The following is a 15959-nucleotide window of genomic DNA, read 5'->3' as shown; positions in this document are numbered from 1 at the left end:
AAGGATGGACTGTTTTACTGTGATGATGACTAAATATTGTAGAATAATCCCACACTAGTAGTAAATCAGGTTTGCATGGCCCTGTGTTAGCGGTGCCTGCTGATGTGGAAATCTGGGGACAGCTTGGAGAAAAAAAAAAGGTTTTTGTGTTATCAAGAAGAAATGAAGGGACAGGGACATTTATTTTAACATATTTATTCAAATGTAAACTCCTGTGTCCGTAATGTCAATAGCGGCGCGACCGGCTACTGTAATAACTGTAGTCTTTTTTTGTCATTCATAAATAGCTTTTGGGGACATTTTCGGGTAACTGGGACTGTCCCCAGAAACCAGGGACATCTGGTCAGACTTGGGAGAGAAAAAACATACAAACATTCTTCATTTTTCAGACCTTTTCATCTTTACCACACCTCGCAGTGACACAGTTGCACCTTGCATGTTTAGAGGCACCACATTAAAAATGGTCCAGTCTGAAACGGCGTTCCAAATGCTATAAAATCAAATACACCGTTATGCCAGTATATTAAAAATTCATATCATAACGGAAAAAAAATCTATTGTATTTTATTTTTATGTCCTGGCTAGAATATCCCATCTTACAAAACACTGTGAAGCACTATTAAATACTACTGACAGTGCCGATTTATATAGGCTATACATATCTGCAGTGCACAGGATCAATAAGCTCATGTGTTTATGTTCAGTTCTCTTGTGTTCTATTAGTTGACATTGTTGCTGTGGTTATAGAGGGTGTTTTTTGTCCTTGATTTCAGTGAATGCACCACGTGAGAAACAAAAGTAACCAAAGAGTGGACTGTCAGCTGACCGAGAGCTGCATGTAAGAAGTGTTAGACTGAGTTTATGTTGTTGACGTGGGCTACGGCCGACATTAGTCTGTGTTCAAGCTTCAATAACCTTGCAGAAAATGCTCCGTAGCTTCTTTTGTGTGAGATGCTACAATATGTATTCAGGTCAAAAATATAGATTTCATTGTTGCAAATCCTTACTTTTTGTGTTTTTATGAGTGACGTCATCAATTAGTCAACGTCGACTCGACTTTCACCACATAATAGTTGACTTTAAAAAACTTGAAGTTGTTTAATCCCTTCTATAAACAGGTATAAAAACTGACATGTGTACCCATCATGCCGTTAGGCAGTAGTAGAAGCAACTACCTCGCTACTTAAATACAATTATGAGGGACTCCTCCAAAGGTCTCCTCCAACGATCAGCTGACATTACAACCATCTTTGTTTGTTGTTTGAAGCATGAGTGTATCTTTTTCTTAATTTTATAGTCAAAATGAATGCAATAGTAGAAGAATTCATGGGTCATCAAATAGGTTAATACAGCCCCAACAACAAACTTAAAATTTCATCTCCCTCTGACATAACAAACAGACCAATAGATCATTGGTCTGAGAAACAGGAAAAACTTGAAAAAGATTCAGAAGGAGAGACTGATTTGAGAGTTGTTTGGTGTATTCTCCAGCCTCTGTCTGCCATGTGACTGTCTAACACTGATTTGTGTTCTGAAGCCAATCAAATAAAGTGCCACTTTAACGATGCAGACGACCAGGGGCAGCGCCAGTGACTTTTCTTCGGATGGGAAGAGCGAAGCAAGATGGATGACAAGGAGATACGGGGGACGTCTGTCATTCATTCAAAGGAAACGCTAGCGCAGCAAGATACGCAGTCAGGAAGGGGAGGAAAATGTGGAGCGCTGGGAATCATTATCTGAGGAGGTTCAGAGAAGGACGAGCAGATGGAAATGGGAACGGGATGATCAGAACTGAGAAAAAGAGCTCAGTATTGTGGTTGGAGAGGCAGAGTGAGAAAAAAAGGGAGGGAGGGAGATGGAGGAAGACAAGAGCATATGAAAGCTGGTTGTATTCATGGCAAAGTAAAAAGCCGTCCGCGAATAAATTACCCGGTCTCCCCTGGGATTACTAATGTAATTATTTGAACGAGGGTTCTCATTAGAATGTGCAGAGGTGTGGAAGACCTGCGGAACAAAATGGGAGACAGAGACAGAGCGGTGAGGGTTAGGCTACTGGAAATTAACTTGCTGCTCTGGGCTCTATAATTGATAGAAGACACAGATACCTTTGATTGGAACAAAAGGGAAGAATCAGGACAAGAAAAGTTTCCTCTTTTTTTCTATGTCGTCCCCCCCCCCCCCATCTAGAACAAAAAATTAAAAAAAGAAGAGCAAGGAGAGAAAAAAAGGGAAGAGTGAACATGGAAATAAAGAAACGTGATCCACTGGTCACAGATAAGGTTTTATTCATTTGTTGAAGAATCTATCAGAACCAGCAGAACCTTTACGGTTTTTAAGAAAGAACGGTACTTTACATTTTCTCCAGGAGTCTCCAGGAGCTGTTCAGTTTTCATTTTCTTATTGTTCAGTTAAAAAATACAACACCATATGAACACTTTCATTCCAAAATGCTATACATCCATTAAAAAAGTCCCTAAGCATCCAGTGTTGTTGAAATATAAAAGACGTAGCAATTAAAAATGTCACCAAGGACACAAGTTACTGTCTCTACCTCTGCAGTCTGTTTTCAAGTCTTAGCTGTCATTCATTTAGCTTTTTTTCTCTTTTTTTTAAGTTTTTCAAACAGTAAATATCTCATTTTGGAACAAAACTCTTCATATGCAGATTGTCTGAGTAGCATTAGTCATTAACTCCTTTAAGCATGCCTCAAAAATGAATCAAGAAAGAGCACTGCGCATTTTTTTCCCCCTCCTCGGATAAAACAGGAAACACATAACACAGCTATTAAAGCAGAAGCGCATCAAAGGGAGAAACATCTAAATGAGGACTGAAACTGGAGAGTCAGACCAAACAGACAGCTTTCTCGTGAAACTCAGAGATGAAAGTTCCCCCCATCTTTTGGTTTTAATTGTTCCCTTTAATTCCTTTCTTAGAAGATTTTCCTTGGAACATAGATGCTAATTAAGTTTGTGTTTTAAATGATGAGGCTGAGGACTCCCTCTTCTTATATGGTCTGAAACATGCCAGACATACACTATACTGTGGTTGTAGGACCCTTCCACCGTGTACATTCAAACTATAACTGCTAGCCCTGATCAACTGGGTGTCGACTTCACGCCTAAAACCTTCCTCTGAGAAATGTTCTTTGAAGATGATGTGCTGTGTAGTCATTTGACAGCCGTTGCTCTTCTTCTCATCCACCACAGCCAATTAGTGAAATGGTATTCCTCTCGGAGATGTTCCAAGCTTAACTTATCCAAGGACACAAAACCACCCTGTTCGAGTACTCTTAATGTAAAACATCAGCTGGTAGTGGTGAGTTTCATTAACAGCATCTTTACAGCAAACCCTAAGAAGCGGAGTGGAGGGCTCTTTTCATAACATTATTAGTCTTCTCTAGCAAATAGCCTTAATATGTTTATGCTGGGTACATGTGGCTACTAGAGTACTCAAATACTTTTTCAAAGGCAGGTTCCTCCAGTATTCGAATCATTGTTGGCATCTGCACCAATAATATCGTATTAAATCAGTGGTTCCCAACCTTTTTTCCTTGGAGCCCCCCCCACTTGTATCTAAGAAAAGCAGGGCTCCCCACCCCAAACAACCTGAACTTATTTCCAATTCCATTGGCAATTTAACCATTTAATTCAGTTTATACAAAAAAAGTGTAGATCATATTCCAACCCTAAATTGCCAAATATTTAATATTAGTCATTATCCTTATTTTTATCTTCGTTTGCAGTTACGACACATTCTTCTAGCTTCATAAATTTAATGTCCATCTTTCAGACAACATTGACGTTGCTTAGACATTGCCTTCATGAAAATTTGGAAATTCTGTATTCCAGCACAGAAATTTCAGACTGCCCATATCATAGCATTCATGTTACAGGTTAACTTGGAGGAGGAAAATAAGTTTGTTATATTTTCACCATTTGCTGAACATTAAAATATGTTCAGCAGTGATCTCTGAGTTTGACAACAGAACTTTTTTCCCCAAGTTGTCCTGAATGCAGCATCAGCTGCAGCTGGATCTGAACCAAGCTTTCCAAGACCTACCCCCACCCTGATTTGCTAGTGATGTTAGTTTGGAGGGGGAAAGCTGCGTTGCACTCATAACATTGGTAGACGAACTCAATTGAATACTCGAACCTGACTATATTCCGCATCAACATTTTTTTTTTCTAAATGTTTTTTTAGTCTGACGATGCTCAGATCAGACAAGTATTGGCGCACCCCCTGTAATCTGGACCCAAGATTGAGAACCACTGCGTTAAATGACACATGTATTTGAAGCAGGATTCCTAGTCTGTCATTACTGCTTGTTGTGTGATTGGATGTCTCCTTGCTCCTGCACCTTTTAAATGTCACGGTGCGTTCACACTAGCAGTGAGAGCTGCTTAATGGAAGCCATTAACATGTAGGACAAGCTGATGTCTGACACAAATGTTGAGCAGGCTTGAACATTTTTTTTTGTTGTTGTGGTGCAATCATATGCCTTAGCTTCACCCATTGCCATGTTATGTATTCTGTCAATGTCCGTATCAAATGACCCTGTCAATGACATCACCTAGCGTTTGACTGACCCTTCACCAGAGACCCAGCGATACCGTTGCCAGTTCTGACCGAGATGTAGTTTGTATTGCTACAATCAGACACGTGTCAGCTTTCTGGTGATCACAACACTGAGTCACTGGGTTTACAAATTTTGTAAAATGATCACATTTAAATAGTTTAAATATTCACCAAATTGACAACTGGCAGGATGCACATACATAAGAAGTTGGGAAATGTCTGTCTATGTCATAAAGGATGTGGCAACTGCATTTAGGTGCTGGATATTGAAGAAACACCTGCAAATAAAGATGGGAAATTGCTGACACATCATCAGATGCAACTGAAGCACAAGATATGCTTGTTGTCAAACGGCCTACCTTAAATGTGAGCGTTATTCTAACCTTAACTCTAGAGTGTCCCTACTTTCAGTGCCAAAAAGTCAAGCTGGAATACCGTAACACCAACGGACATCAATGCGTGCCTTCAACCCCACGCAGTGAATGCTGCAGCAGGAGTAAACTGCAGCCCCAGGGAACATTTGTACATAATGTCGGGGAGCAGGGAGATCAAAGTGTTACGTGATCCTGTTATGCTAAGCACATTCAGACTCTTAACCGGGAACAGCCATATTCAGAAAATAAAGCACATGAAAAAAAAACTCCCTTTCTTTGTTTTCTTTTTTCAAAAATACAGACATAACTGCTTAGGGACATGAAAGAGTTAATAATCACCAAATGGGGCCGAGCAGCTGCACAGAGAAGAAAATACCATAATAAGCATTTACATTACTAAGAAATAGACCAAATAAAAATAACAACCACGATTTTCTGGACACAAATATTTAACAAGTCTCCTTTTAAAGCATAGCAACGACTGGGAAATCTTGGTGGAAAAACTTCCAAGTTTCTTTTTTTTTTTCTTTATATAGACAGAGAACATTTATATAGACCAGTTACAGTACATGTAGTTACAGCTTTGCAGCTCTTAAAAACAACAAAAGGATCCATCTCTCCTGTGAGTACCACGAGCGAGCATCCCTCAAGGAGCCACACACTGCTGCCAAGGTTCATTAGAATGACCGTTGAGAAGGAGCATGGGCACGCAGCACCTGCACGTCCAGAGCCTCCCAGCTTCAAAGCCGAGCTAGACGCTCTCAGTGTGAAGGAGGGGAGAAGAAACTGAAGAAGGGGGAGCTACATGGAAGGAGGAGCGGAGGGGCTGGGGCTGGGGTGGTGGAGACACGCTCCTCTGTGTCCTCAGCATCATCCGCTTAGGAGGCTCGGGGAGGGCTGTAATGAGGCCCTGGGGAGTGGTGTCAACATGTTTGACACCCCGATGTTCACACAGCCCGTGGCACAGACCCCTCGCTGCCCTCACACACTGCCTTTGATCCCTCTCACACACACATGCTGGAGAAAAAAAAAAAGGAAAGAAAAGACACTCCAGCATGCCTGAGGAGCGGAGAGGAAGAGGAGAACCATAAGTGGTAGAAAGTGTGTGTGTGTGTGTGTGTGTGTGTGTAGGGAGGGGGACTGGGGAAAGGATGGGAAACGAATCCTGTAGGAAAGTAGGAAGCGAGAGGAGTTACGTGAACATCCCTCTGGCAAATGTTCCGTTGCGGCTGCGGAGTCGCTGCTTCGACAAAACTTCTCCTCTTTAGACGAGGCGTTCCGTTGATTCGCTATTACTGTCCACGAAGTGAAAGGGCTCCTTACAGACTCTGAGAGCCATGTCAGATTGTCAGTGCAGTAACACAGAACACGGAGAGATGTTCGTTCGTCTGCATATAAAACCATCTCTCGGCTCCACATCTACTTTAAAAGTCCAGCGTTGAGGCAAAGAAATGATGGCACATGAAGTAACATTAACAGCGCGAGGGGGCGTCCGTCCCTTGCTCAGCGGGGGCCGCAGTCGGGCTGTCCGAGCATGTGCCGCCTGGTGCTGCGTCAAACACACGCCCGCATAATATTTACAGAGTTCGATCAGTCCTGCCCGCCGACCTCACCTACCTCGTCTGGCTCCTTTCTCCTTGCTGACGGTAGGGGTTTGGGGGCGAGCTTCCTCTAGTCATGTGGTCCGGGGGTTAGGGTTTGGGAGGTCGAAGACGATGGGCGGGTTCATGGGAAGGAAGTTGACAGTGCAGGCCGAGGCGTTGACGAACGTCGTGGTGCCGTCTGTCATCATCCCGTAACCTGAGAGGGAGTTTAAAGGGAAAAAAAATGGTGAAAATGGGAACATTATTTAGGTCCTACGCTGAGGTAGCCACTCTCAGTTCTTATTAGAGTATGAGTCAGGTAACACTCCGACTGGATTTCATTATGGGGCATGTTTCAACCACTGATTGTATTGACAAACCCATCCTGACATCACCCATGGGATTCTGAACCTCGAAAATTAAGCCCCCAAGTGGGCGGAGCCTGCGGTCGCTATGTGGATGAGCTTTACTCCATCCACACTCTCCGCTACCTGTTAGCTCAAGCTAAGCCAGGGTACACTCTGGTACAGCAGTCTATCGCAGGGCCAACACGGAGACAAACAACAATTCACACTCACAACTAGGGTCAGTTTAGAGTCACCAATCAGCCTAACGAGCATGGAGGAAACCAGAGTACCCGGAGAAAACCCACGCAGACACAGGGAGAACATACAAAGTTGAACCCAGACCTTCTCGGTGGGAGCCGCTGTGCCGCCCGGTTTCAAGCTTTAGACAAAAAAGCCCTCTGAAAATAATCAGTCCTACAACCAATCAGAACCATTTCAAATTCCACTCCACGTCACTTGCTTTTCCAAAATTCCACCGCACTGTTTTTTTGGAAGTCTGACTGAAAAAGAAAAAAATGACGCACCGGCTGTTTTATGTGTGAACTGTTACATAATGGTGACGGATAGAAATCACACATTAATCGGAGTTTTCTTTTGTAGATTTAAATCACATTTGTCTTAAGGGTATATATACTACTAATTTAAATTCCTGAAAGAAGACTGTGTTCACTATTTACACTAACATCACGTTTTACTTTGACGAAATGCAGTCCCAGGTCGTGGTGCTGGGAGAATGACAAGTTCTTATCCAGCATTTACAGGCGGGACGGTGGCAGCAGGTGCGGGTGCGGTATTAGGTGATTTGTGGGACTTGTTGTGATTGGGATAAATTAGAAAAGTGACAAAACAGAAGCTAGTATGCAAACGGTGTGTCGGAGCATTTAGGATCTCATCAAACTCGTCTAAGCAGCTCGTAGACAGATCTGAATTAAAGGTGTGAAAGATTTAGCTTGTTAACTCAATTATAACACATTTAAACACTGACATCCAGAAACATTATGGTAATGCTGCACAGGTTGTAGCAATGCTCCTCAAACAAAAGCTTCACTTGCTACTCGTTTTAGCCGATACAGCAGTGACACTCATAATATTAATTTCATTTATTTGCTGGTGTCAATTTTGAAATTTACCAACAGGGTTATCGAAGATGTTTGTTCAGCTCAGATCTGCATGGAATGCCTCTGTAGGAGACCTGTGGGTGAGCCTCATAATGTAGGCTGAATATTTGGAACTGCACTTACCCTGAGAAAGGAAGGCTATGTGTAAACAACATTGTCACCTAAAGTGTTCATCATCTACGTTGTCTGCTCTGGAAGAAAAAACAGAGTTACATAAAGTTCTCTGGCGGGTATCACACAATGCTTCGAGAAGGGACTTAATGAGTTTTTGCAGACAATGAATAGCAGCTGATATTAGTATGAATACCGCCACACGTTTCTTTTCTTTTTAAATACGTTGCAGTCCAGTCCTAAAAGAATAAAAAAAGAATAGCAATTGTGACATAGTAGCTAACGGGGACAAATAAAGAAGCAAACTTGCAGAAGTGCACTGAAAAAACAACAGTGGAGGAAAGAAAGGCTCATCTTCTCAAATCAAGAGACTCGGTTTGAGCAAAAAAATGTAAGCACGAGAGTGTGACTTAAAAGCCACCGCTTCAAAAACACTTTGGAACGACATGACTACCAAATGGCAGATGTAAAAGTGTTACCATTTCGTCAAGCATAAGTTAACTGCCATCTCTCAGAGAGTACTACAATTTAGCTTTGCCACCATCGGTGATTTTTTTTTTTAAGTGTAGGTGTCACTTGCAGAGGGAACTCTCGCATGTCAGTGTTAGTCCTTTCACATTTTGAATACATGAATGCAAAACACACCGGGGGTAATTTCTGCCTCTCTGAACCCCTCTCTCTTTCCGAGCTCTCGCATTAATGAAGAGAGCTACTTTCAGGCTATTTCTCCTCTTATGAAATCTGATCTAGTTTCTAATCTGGTTCTCTCTGATGGGGGACAGCAGCTCCAGGGGCTCGGCGCTGACCTGATAACCCTGAAAAGAAGCCATCCTCAGCCCAGGGAGTTGGCCTCCTTGCCCTCGCTGGCCTGGATGAAATGCTGATTGGGATGTGACAGTCGGCTATTCTTTAACCATTTTCTTTTAGAAAGGTCACATCCTTGAAATTGGATCAGTTTAATTAATTAAGGTAGAATTCGTGTGAAGCTTTGTAAAAGACATCAATACAGATACTGTTGCTTCTGCAATTATAGATTTAATGCTAGGAGATTTGTGTTTGCCCCATAAAACAGTTAAACTTTTCGTCTAAAAAAAAAAGAGTCAAAGTTCATGTACATCCACACTGCCTGCTTCAGAAGAAATAACCGTGTTATCAATGGGGGGCTGTAGTCTGAGGCAAACAGACCTAAAGCTCGTCATATAGCCTATCAGATACATTTTGATTTAGAAACTCCAAAAGTTTCAGGAAACTGTGCAAGTTTATACACATGTAAGCATTATTTGCTCAAATTCTGATTGCAGCCCTGAGAATTGTAAAGTAATTATATTAAAATTAAATATTCATGAACCTACTGAGTGTGAAAGTAGCTTTACATACATTTGTATATAGGACTCCACTTTGCATGAAATGAGGCTTGGTTGAGACAAGTTTGAATAAGGAGTAAAGGATGGATAGATTTCATTTACTCCTTGACAAGTTGGAAGAGCCCTCTTTGAACAGAGGAGGTGGACTGAGATAGAATCTGCCTTCAACTGACAACATACAACCATCCCCAAGAAGTTTTAACCCCATTCATTGGGGAAGGAAAAGAGAATCGAAAGAGATTCCTCAGATTACAGGGAAATATTTGGTTGTAAGCAACTAACTTTGAAATATTTTCAGAGCACACAAATACCTTCATGAATGTGTCCAAACACATGGAATTTGGGCTGGACTCTCCTCTGGACCGTGTTGAGCAGCTCCATGCACCCGACACGCTGCATCTTCTTGGGCACCCAGTCCAGAAAACCTGCAAACAGTGACATCCTTAGAAATCTGCTTGTACATAACGCAGGTATGTGTTATTCTACGTTTCCATCTGTAGTTTTTGACAAAAACAAGGACAAACAATGATGTGTAGATGTGTTTGTGTAGAGATACATATGTGGTATTCTGTCTATAATTTTAGCATAGGTTTTAACTGAATTACAAGAAAACCCATTTCCTTTCACTGCCTTTATGTTTGAACTGGTGGGACAAGATAAACTGCTGGCGCTTATTGTTCCGGTTGGGTGCATGGAAACAATTTCAGAAGAAGCTGCAACATGATGATGCAACTGAGCAAACACCAGTCAAATTACAAATGATGAAAAAAAAATCTGAAAAAAAGGCACACTGAAATTGTTTCAAAATGACGTTTCCATTCCAGTTACTGCGCTATGGATATGAAATAGTCTATGAAAAAAAAAAAAAAAAAAACTGTGTTTGCTGATACACATCTAAATCGCCAACTAACATCATCATTTCCAAGTTTGTTGTTACCCAAATACTGGAGGAAAACACTGCTTTTCTCACCTTTTATAAGTCACATGTAAGTCTGGAAGTCAGATCCCTGATGCTAATATTTTCAGTGTGGCGCTAATCTCTCCTCGGTAGAGATCATAGTGTGTGTGGGTGCCAGTGATGGTGACCAACTACTTTTCAGTAACGAGTAATTTATTTCCAGACCAGTAATCAGATTAAAGCTGAACCAAGTTAACTCACGTGTAACGTACGTGTAAACGTACGCAACAATGGAGGGAGGAGAGAGTTGAGTGTTTTCGAGTGAAATAACACCACTAGAGCAGGTTAGAGGCGGAGCTCGGAGGCTTGAAGGAAATAAGAAACACTGCATTTTTGATAAACACATGTATTTTATTTATATGTTTTGATGGGGGAGTCGGCAGCTGCTGAATGTAACGAACAAAGTAACTTGTAATCTAACTTTTAAAATCAAGTAATCAGTAAAAGTTACTTTTTAAACAAGTAATCAGTAATCAGATTACTTTTTCAAGGTAGCTTTGGCAACACTTCCAAAACAACTGGTCTGGAAATAATAAGAAAACTGCCTCTCCTCATCTATCGCCTGCATTCCCCACAATGCTTTAGCACATGTGATGTAAGCTGCAGTTGGAGGGCCCTGTGAGGACTTCCCTGGAGTTCAGCACTTGAGTTTCTCCAGAAGCATAAATGACCAAAACGAACTAGGACCAAGAACAAATTTCTCTCTTCTCGTGGGCCCAAGCTTTACTAGACCTGATCCCTGTCCTCACTACACTCAGGTTCCTTGCAGTCAGTCGACCAGTGGGGTATCCCCCAATAAACCCTCAGCCTTTAGCCTCACCAAGTTACATAAAATTTTCCTACACTGTAGAGAAGGCCAACATTAAAGTGCAGCAATGATCCAATTTCGTGCTGATATCCTGATTTGACTGCTACTGTGTTAATTTGCATCCGTAACCGATTCTGGAGGGTAAAGCGTCTATCCTCACACTGCCTGGAGGTGCATATCTTAAGTTATTTGCATAGTCCTTTACGGTAGGGACCATGGTGTGTTAAGTGGGGGTACGCCGCTTGCGTAGGCGCACTCCGTTCCAGTTTGCAAAAAAAGCTAAAACAGGTGGGTGAAAATGCACAGTGGTGCATGATCTGCAACGCAGTCTAGACAGTTGTGGCTGCTGCAGGTGGAGAAGAAAGGCCACAGATGCGTAGAACGACGCCATCACGATTCATCATGGTATTAGATTTCGTCGACCGGACAATTTTCCTGCAGTGCAAGCCTTACATTGCAGGAAATGTGCACTAAAAATGCAGTCATTTAAATCATACCATTCAAACCGTCTGTAGTAATGTCCCAATGCAGAAAGGGAAAATAAAGTGTTTCTGAAACTACATGATAAAGATGTAGTGTCTAGATTCTAAATTTCTATTTTTAATGCAGCAGGAAATAGTCAATTGTACAGTACTATATTGTACAATAAGGAAATCTTACATCCTGGATATGAAGACGATGGCGAAAAAGTTCACTGTTATTAAAGTTGCACTTTTTATAGTTTCAGTCAGTCAGAATAAAACAGTTGCTTATTGAGTCCATACCTAGCTATGGTAATGATCCTGTTTTGGAACATTTCAGTCATCTACTTAACAGGGTGTCTGACAGTGCTGGGTTGATTTCCCATGTTTTCATGGCTGAACGTGTCTCTGTGAAGGTTATTCATGGCTCTTCAGAAGGCGATACATCACATTTTAGAATGAAGTTCTTCATTTCAGGCTACTTGTCTAATGGTAAACTGCACAACGCAGCACACATGCAAAAAAAAAAAAAGAAAAAAAAGAAACAGGCTCTTAGGAAGTGGCCGTAGAAAATAAAGATCAATCAAAGCCACACACAGACGCAGACTTCACAGTATGTGTGACAAGGATGAAGGGTGGACTGTATATGATTTAGTGGCTTCTCCGCAGAGGAGGAAGGCTGAGGATGCTGAGTCAATAAAAGCATCAAGTCGTAGGAATAAAATGACTGAGGAGCCTGTTCCTCCATCTTCCCGGCCTTCTGCTGCTGCTCTGCCCAGACAGGGATAAGAAAACAAACACAAAAGAAAGAAAAAAAAGGCAATGCACAAAAGAACAAATATGGAAAGGCAGTGAAAAATAGGGCTGGAAGTGCTTAAAGCTTGCCATATCGCCATAATGTAAAAAGAGAAGTTCTCTCGTGAATAATTTACAAAAACAAAAGATTGAAAGTTTTGAACAGAGCATCCCAGATAGTTCAGAAGAGTGCTCATTAAATGCCCCTTTTCACCTGAATTTTAATTGCTCATTTTGTCCAGTAAACAGTCCAAACCCCCCAAATTAGGACAACTTCATGCTCTGGGCAACATGACAGTGCTGAGAAAATCTCTTGATAATCTGTCCATTAGACTGGTTTCTGTCCCGAGAGCGGTGCCAGACACGAGGTTTAGTGGATCAGCACAATCACGAAATTTCACATCAAATCTCGCACAAAGGGGTCTAGAGTGCATGCACACAATTAAATCCTTTAATATGCTGCATTAACTAATGATTACTAGAGCAGATTTCAAGGAGATTTGGCCATTCATTACCACGATATATTGATATATCAGGCAGAAGTGAAGTTAATTGTCTTCAAGAACTCATTAAATCACTTGTCAACGCATTGTGTGATAGCATGTACCTTCAGGTAATGGTTTTCCAAGCTCCAAGTTTACAGTACAAACAATGTTGACACATATTAAAGGCCCAAAACTTACAGGCTAAATCCAATTCTAGTCTGAAGTCTTAGAGTGTCTTCACACCTGTGTTGTTGTTCTCAAATTTATCTGTCAGATCAGTTTATTTGTACCTGTGTGAACACAACGCTCGCACTTTGTTCCAGAACAAATGAACCAAGCTGAGTCCAGTTAGACAGGGTGGTATCAGCTCTGGAAATGTACATTCGGAGATGTTACCCACAAACCTAAATGACTACCTTGTAATAATAAATGCCAATGTTGCTGTTGACGCTCCATTTTCAGTTCATTTCCTAGTTTCCTGAAATCCATTTTCTCCTCTCCACAGAATTATGACCAATCCAGCAACTGTATGACGTAGTGTTGAGAGTGTGAACACAAACCAATGCACCATAAAGCACCATAAAAGGTAAGTCTGTTTTGTAAAACAGATGTTTTTTTAACTTTGCGTCAAGCCCTTTCAAGTAAGCTGAATCATTAGACGTGCAGGTTCCAGCGAAATCATCAGAAATTTTTGGTGTTTATATTTGTTAAAGTTGTGGGTCTCCAGCCCTTGAGCCCAGCGGCTTGAAAAGAGCAAGTGAAAGCTAAAAACTATGCTACTGATTGTGACCATGTGGCAGACGAGAAGTGGTGATTCTCGATAGCCGCTCACTTCCAGCAGGTCGTCGCCAGATCAAAAGCAAAAAAGTTGAAGACTCTCAAGGGATGACTTTGATATCTTTGTCCGTTCTTATTTTCTACTGCCAGACTGCTCGAGGCAGAGTTAATGGATCCCTCGTAGTCAACACAGACATAAAAAATTCCACGCTGTCAGCTGGCAGTGAATCAGTCATGCTGGTAAAATGATACAGTGTGACTGTTTTACCCTCTAAATGTATCTACCTGTAAAAAAAAAACACACACACACATACACTTTAAGTATCGGTTTAGGTGTAAAACGCCTTAAAACTCCAAATGTATTCTTTACAAGCCTTCGGAGACGGTGGAAGTGAAGTGAGAAGTTACGAGGGCTTTTTGTGTCTCGGGGTATTTCGCTCTAATGTGCCTCTTGTTTCAAAGCAGCTGCTGCCTTGGGCACTGAGCCTGTTTTCCTCTTTTTGTCTCACTTTCTCCCGTTCTGTCTCTGCTGTTAACTTCTTCCTCACAGCCAGATAAAGAGGCCATATTTTTCCTCTCTTGCCGCCGACGTGCAGCTTTATCGCGCCTCGTAAAAGACGGCCTCTTTTGCCGCAGTGCGAAACAATGTCTTGTTTCCTTCACCTTCTCCTTTATCGCCGCTTTCAAAATTCATCTGACGCGGATGTGGCATTAAAGAATTGATTGCATTCTGTCATGTTTTCCTCTCTCTCTCTCTCTCTCTCTCTCTCTCAGTCCACTTCCTCCAGTCTTGCTGTGAGCGTGCGCGCGTGTCATGCATTAGTAGCCTGCTGTAGCTTCTCCATATGCCGGTGGCTTACGAGCAGATAGCTTGAGACACTTGGCTAAGCTGAATGGAAAATAAACGGCCGCGTTCGCAGCCGAGACGCAGACACAGAAATCAATCACACACACTCGTCTGAACACCACAGCTGCAGCGGGAGATGAGGTGTGAAAATGTGTGCGTACGAGAGTGAGAGCGTGCGCGCGCATGGGCTGCGAGAAGTGTGTACGCGACGTCAGTTTGTGGGCTAGCGTGTGTGTGTTTGTTCAGGCTGTTGTTGCGACGTCGGTGCGTAGCAAGTGTGTGTTTGTGAGGATGAAACCAAGAAGCTAAAAGGTGAGTTTCTAAGGAGGCTAATGATCTCCTGTACAGGTGAAGTGTGTGTTCACTGCTTTGATCACCTTCACCTTTTATGCATCCACTCAATGCGACAATGACTCGTCAGGGCCACCTCCACTGCTCTCTTTCATTAGAAAATAAAATCAAGTATCCGCGGTGAGCGTGCTCAAGGAGTGAGTAGTGTGTGGAAAAGATGAAGGTAGACGTGTGCATGCACCTGCAGTTTCTGTAGTTTATACATGTGTAGGCGTGCGTTTGTTCACATGCGTGACCAGTGAGGTCAAGTTCTCTGGGGATTTAAAAAAAAAAAAAACTAAGAGGCATAATTTATGGAAGATTATTGATCAAATATTAACAAGAACACAAGACAGCCCTTTAACGCCACTCGAGCGTGCAGGTACAGGTTTTGTAAGAGCTTTTGAAAAAAATGAAGTCTGGTTCCGGCGCAAATGGTCAGGCTCTAGTTGATTAGCTCACGCTCTGAAAGTAAATGGAACAACTAATATATGCAGTGTTTCCTAAAAGTGCCCTTCAGAATTTTTTACATTTCTGCATAAAAATGACAGTCCTGAATCCTGAAAGTCCTGAAGTAGACAAAGAAAAGCCTAATTGCATATGTATTGAGTTGTATGGTCAGAAAAGTGAGCTAATATTACATATATGTGAGTTACAACCATGCACTGTAAATAAAGATGGCAGAACAGCTCCTCAAAATTGATGCAGAAGCAAGTAGAGCTCCCCCTGGTGGCTTGCTGCAGTATAGGCTCCACCTCTTCCATGTTAGTGGATGGGATTTGTGGCAAACTAAAACACTAAAATACACGTGAAGTAATATTGAAGTAATGCTTTCTCTCATTTTAGGTAGTTAATATAATGCTCTGTCACCTTTTCTGATAAGTTTTGTTTTAGTTAGTTATTTGACACTATAGAAACAGGATGTGACATCATAATGACTACCAGTTGGCGTGCCGCTCCATGAGAGTAAGAAAAATTAATTCTAAGTACAGTGTGTAATGCAACGTTTGATTGTAACTGGTGGAG

At 41.8% G+C, this 15959-nt stretch overlaps 1 protein-coding gene across 2 annotated transcripts in view; it reads right to left on the bottom strand.

The window, feature by feature from the left end:
* Positions 1-2268: 2268 nt before the first annotated feature.
* mpped1 (metallophosphoesterase domain containing 1) overlaps positions 2269-15959 on the bottom strand; it is an 81190-nt gene continuing 67499 nt past the window's right edge. For both annotated transcript variants that reach the window (XM_047575674.1, XM_047575675.1), the window contains exons 6-7: positions 9784-9897; positions 2269-6749 (exon numbers count right to left, since the gene is read on the bottom strand). In XM_047575674.1, coding sequence (XP_047431630.1) covers positions 6625-6749; positions 9784-9897 — 239 coding nt within the window. In that variant the 3' untranslated portion in view covers positions 2269-6624. The remainder of the gene's footprint in view (positions 6750-9783; positions 9898-15959) is intronic.

Source organism: Mugil cephalus, chromosome 22, assembly GCF_022458985.1.
Source record: "Mugil cephalus isolate CIBA_MC_2020 chromosome 22, CIBA_Mcephalus_1.1, whole genome shotgun sequence".
NCBI classification, from domain to species: Eukaryota; Metazoa; Chordata; class Actinopteri; order Mugiliformes; family Mugilidae; genus Mugil; species Mugil cephalus.
The sequence above is the reverse complement of the archived record's forward strand: the minus strand, read 5'-3'. Positions and strand labels throughout refer to the sequence as shown.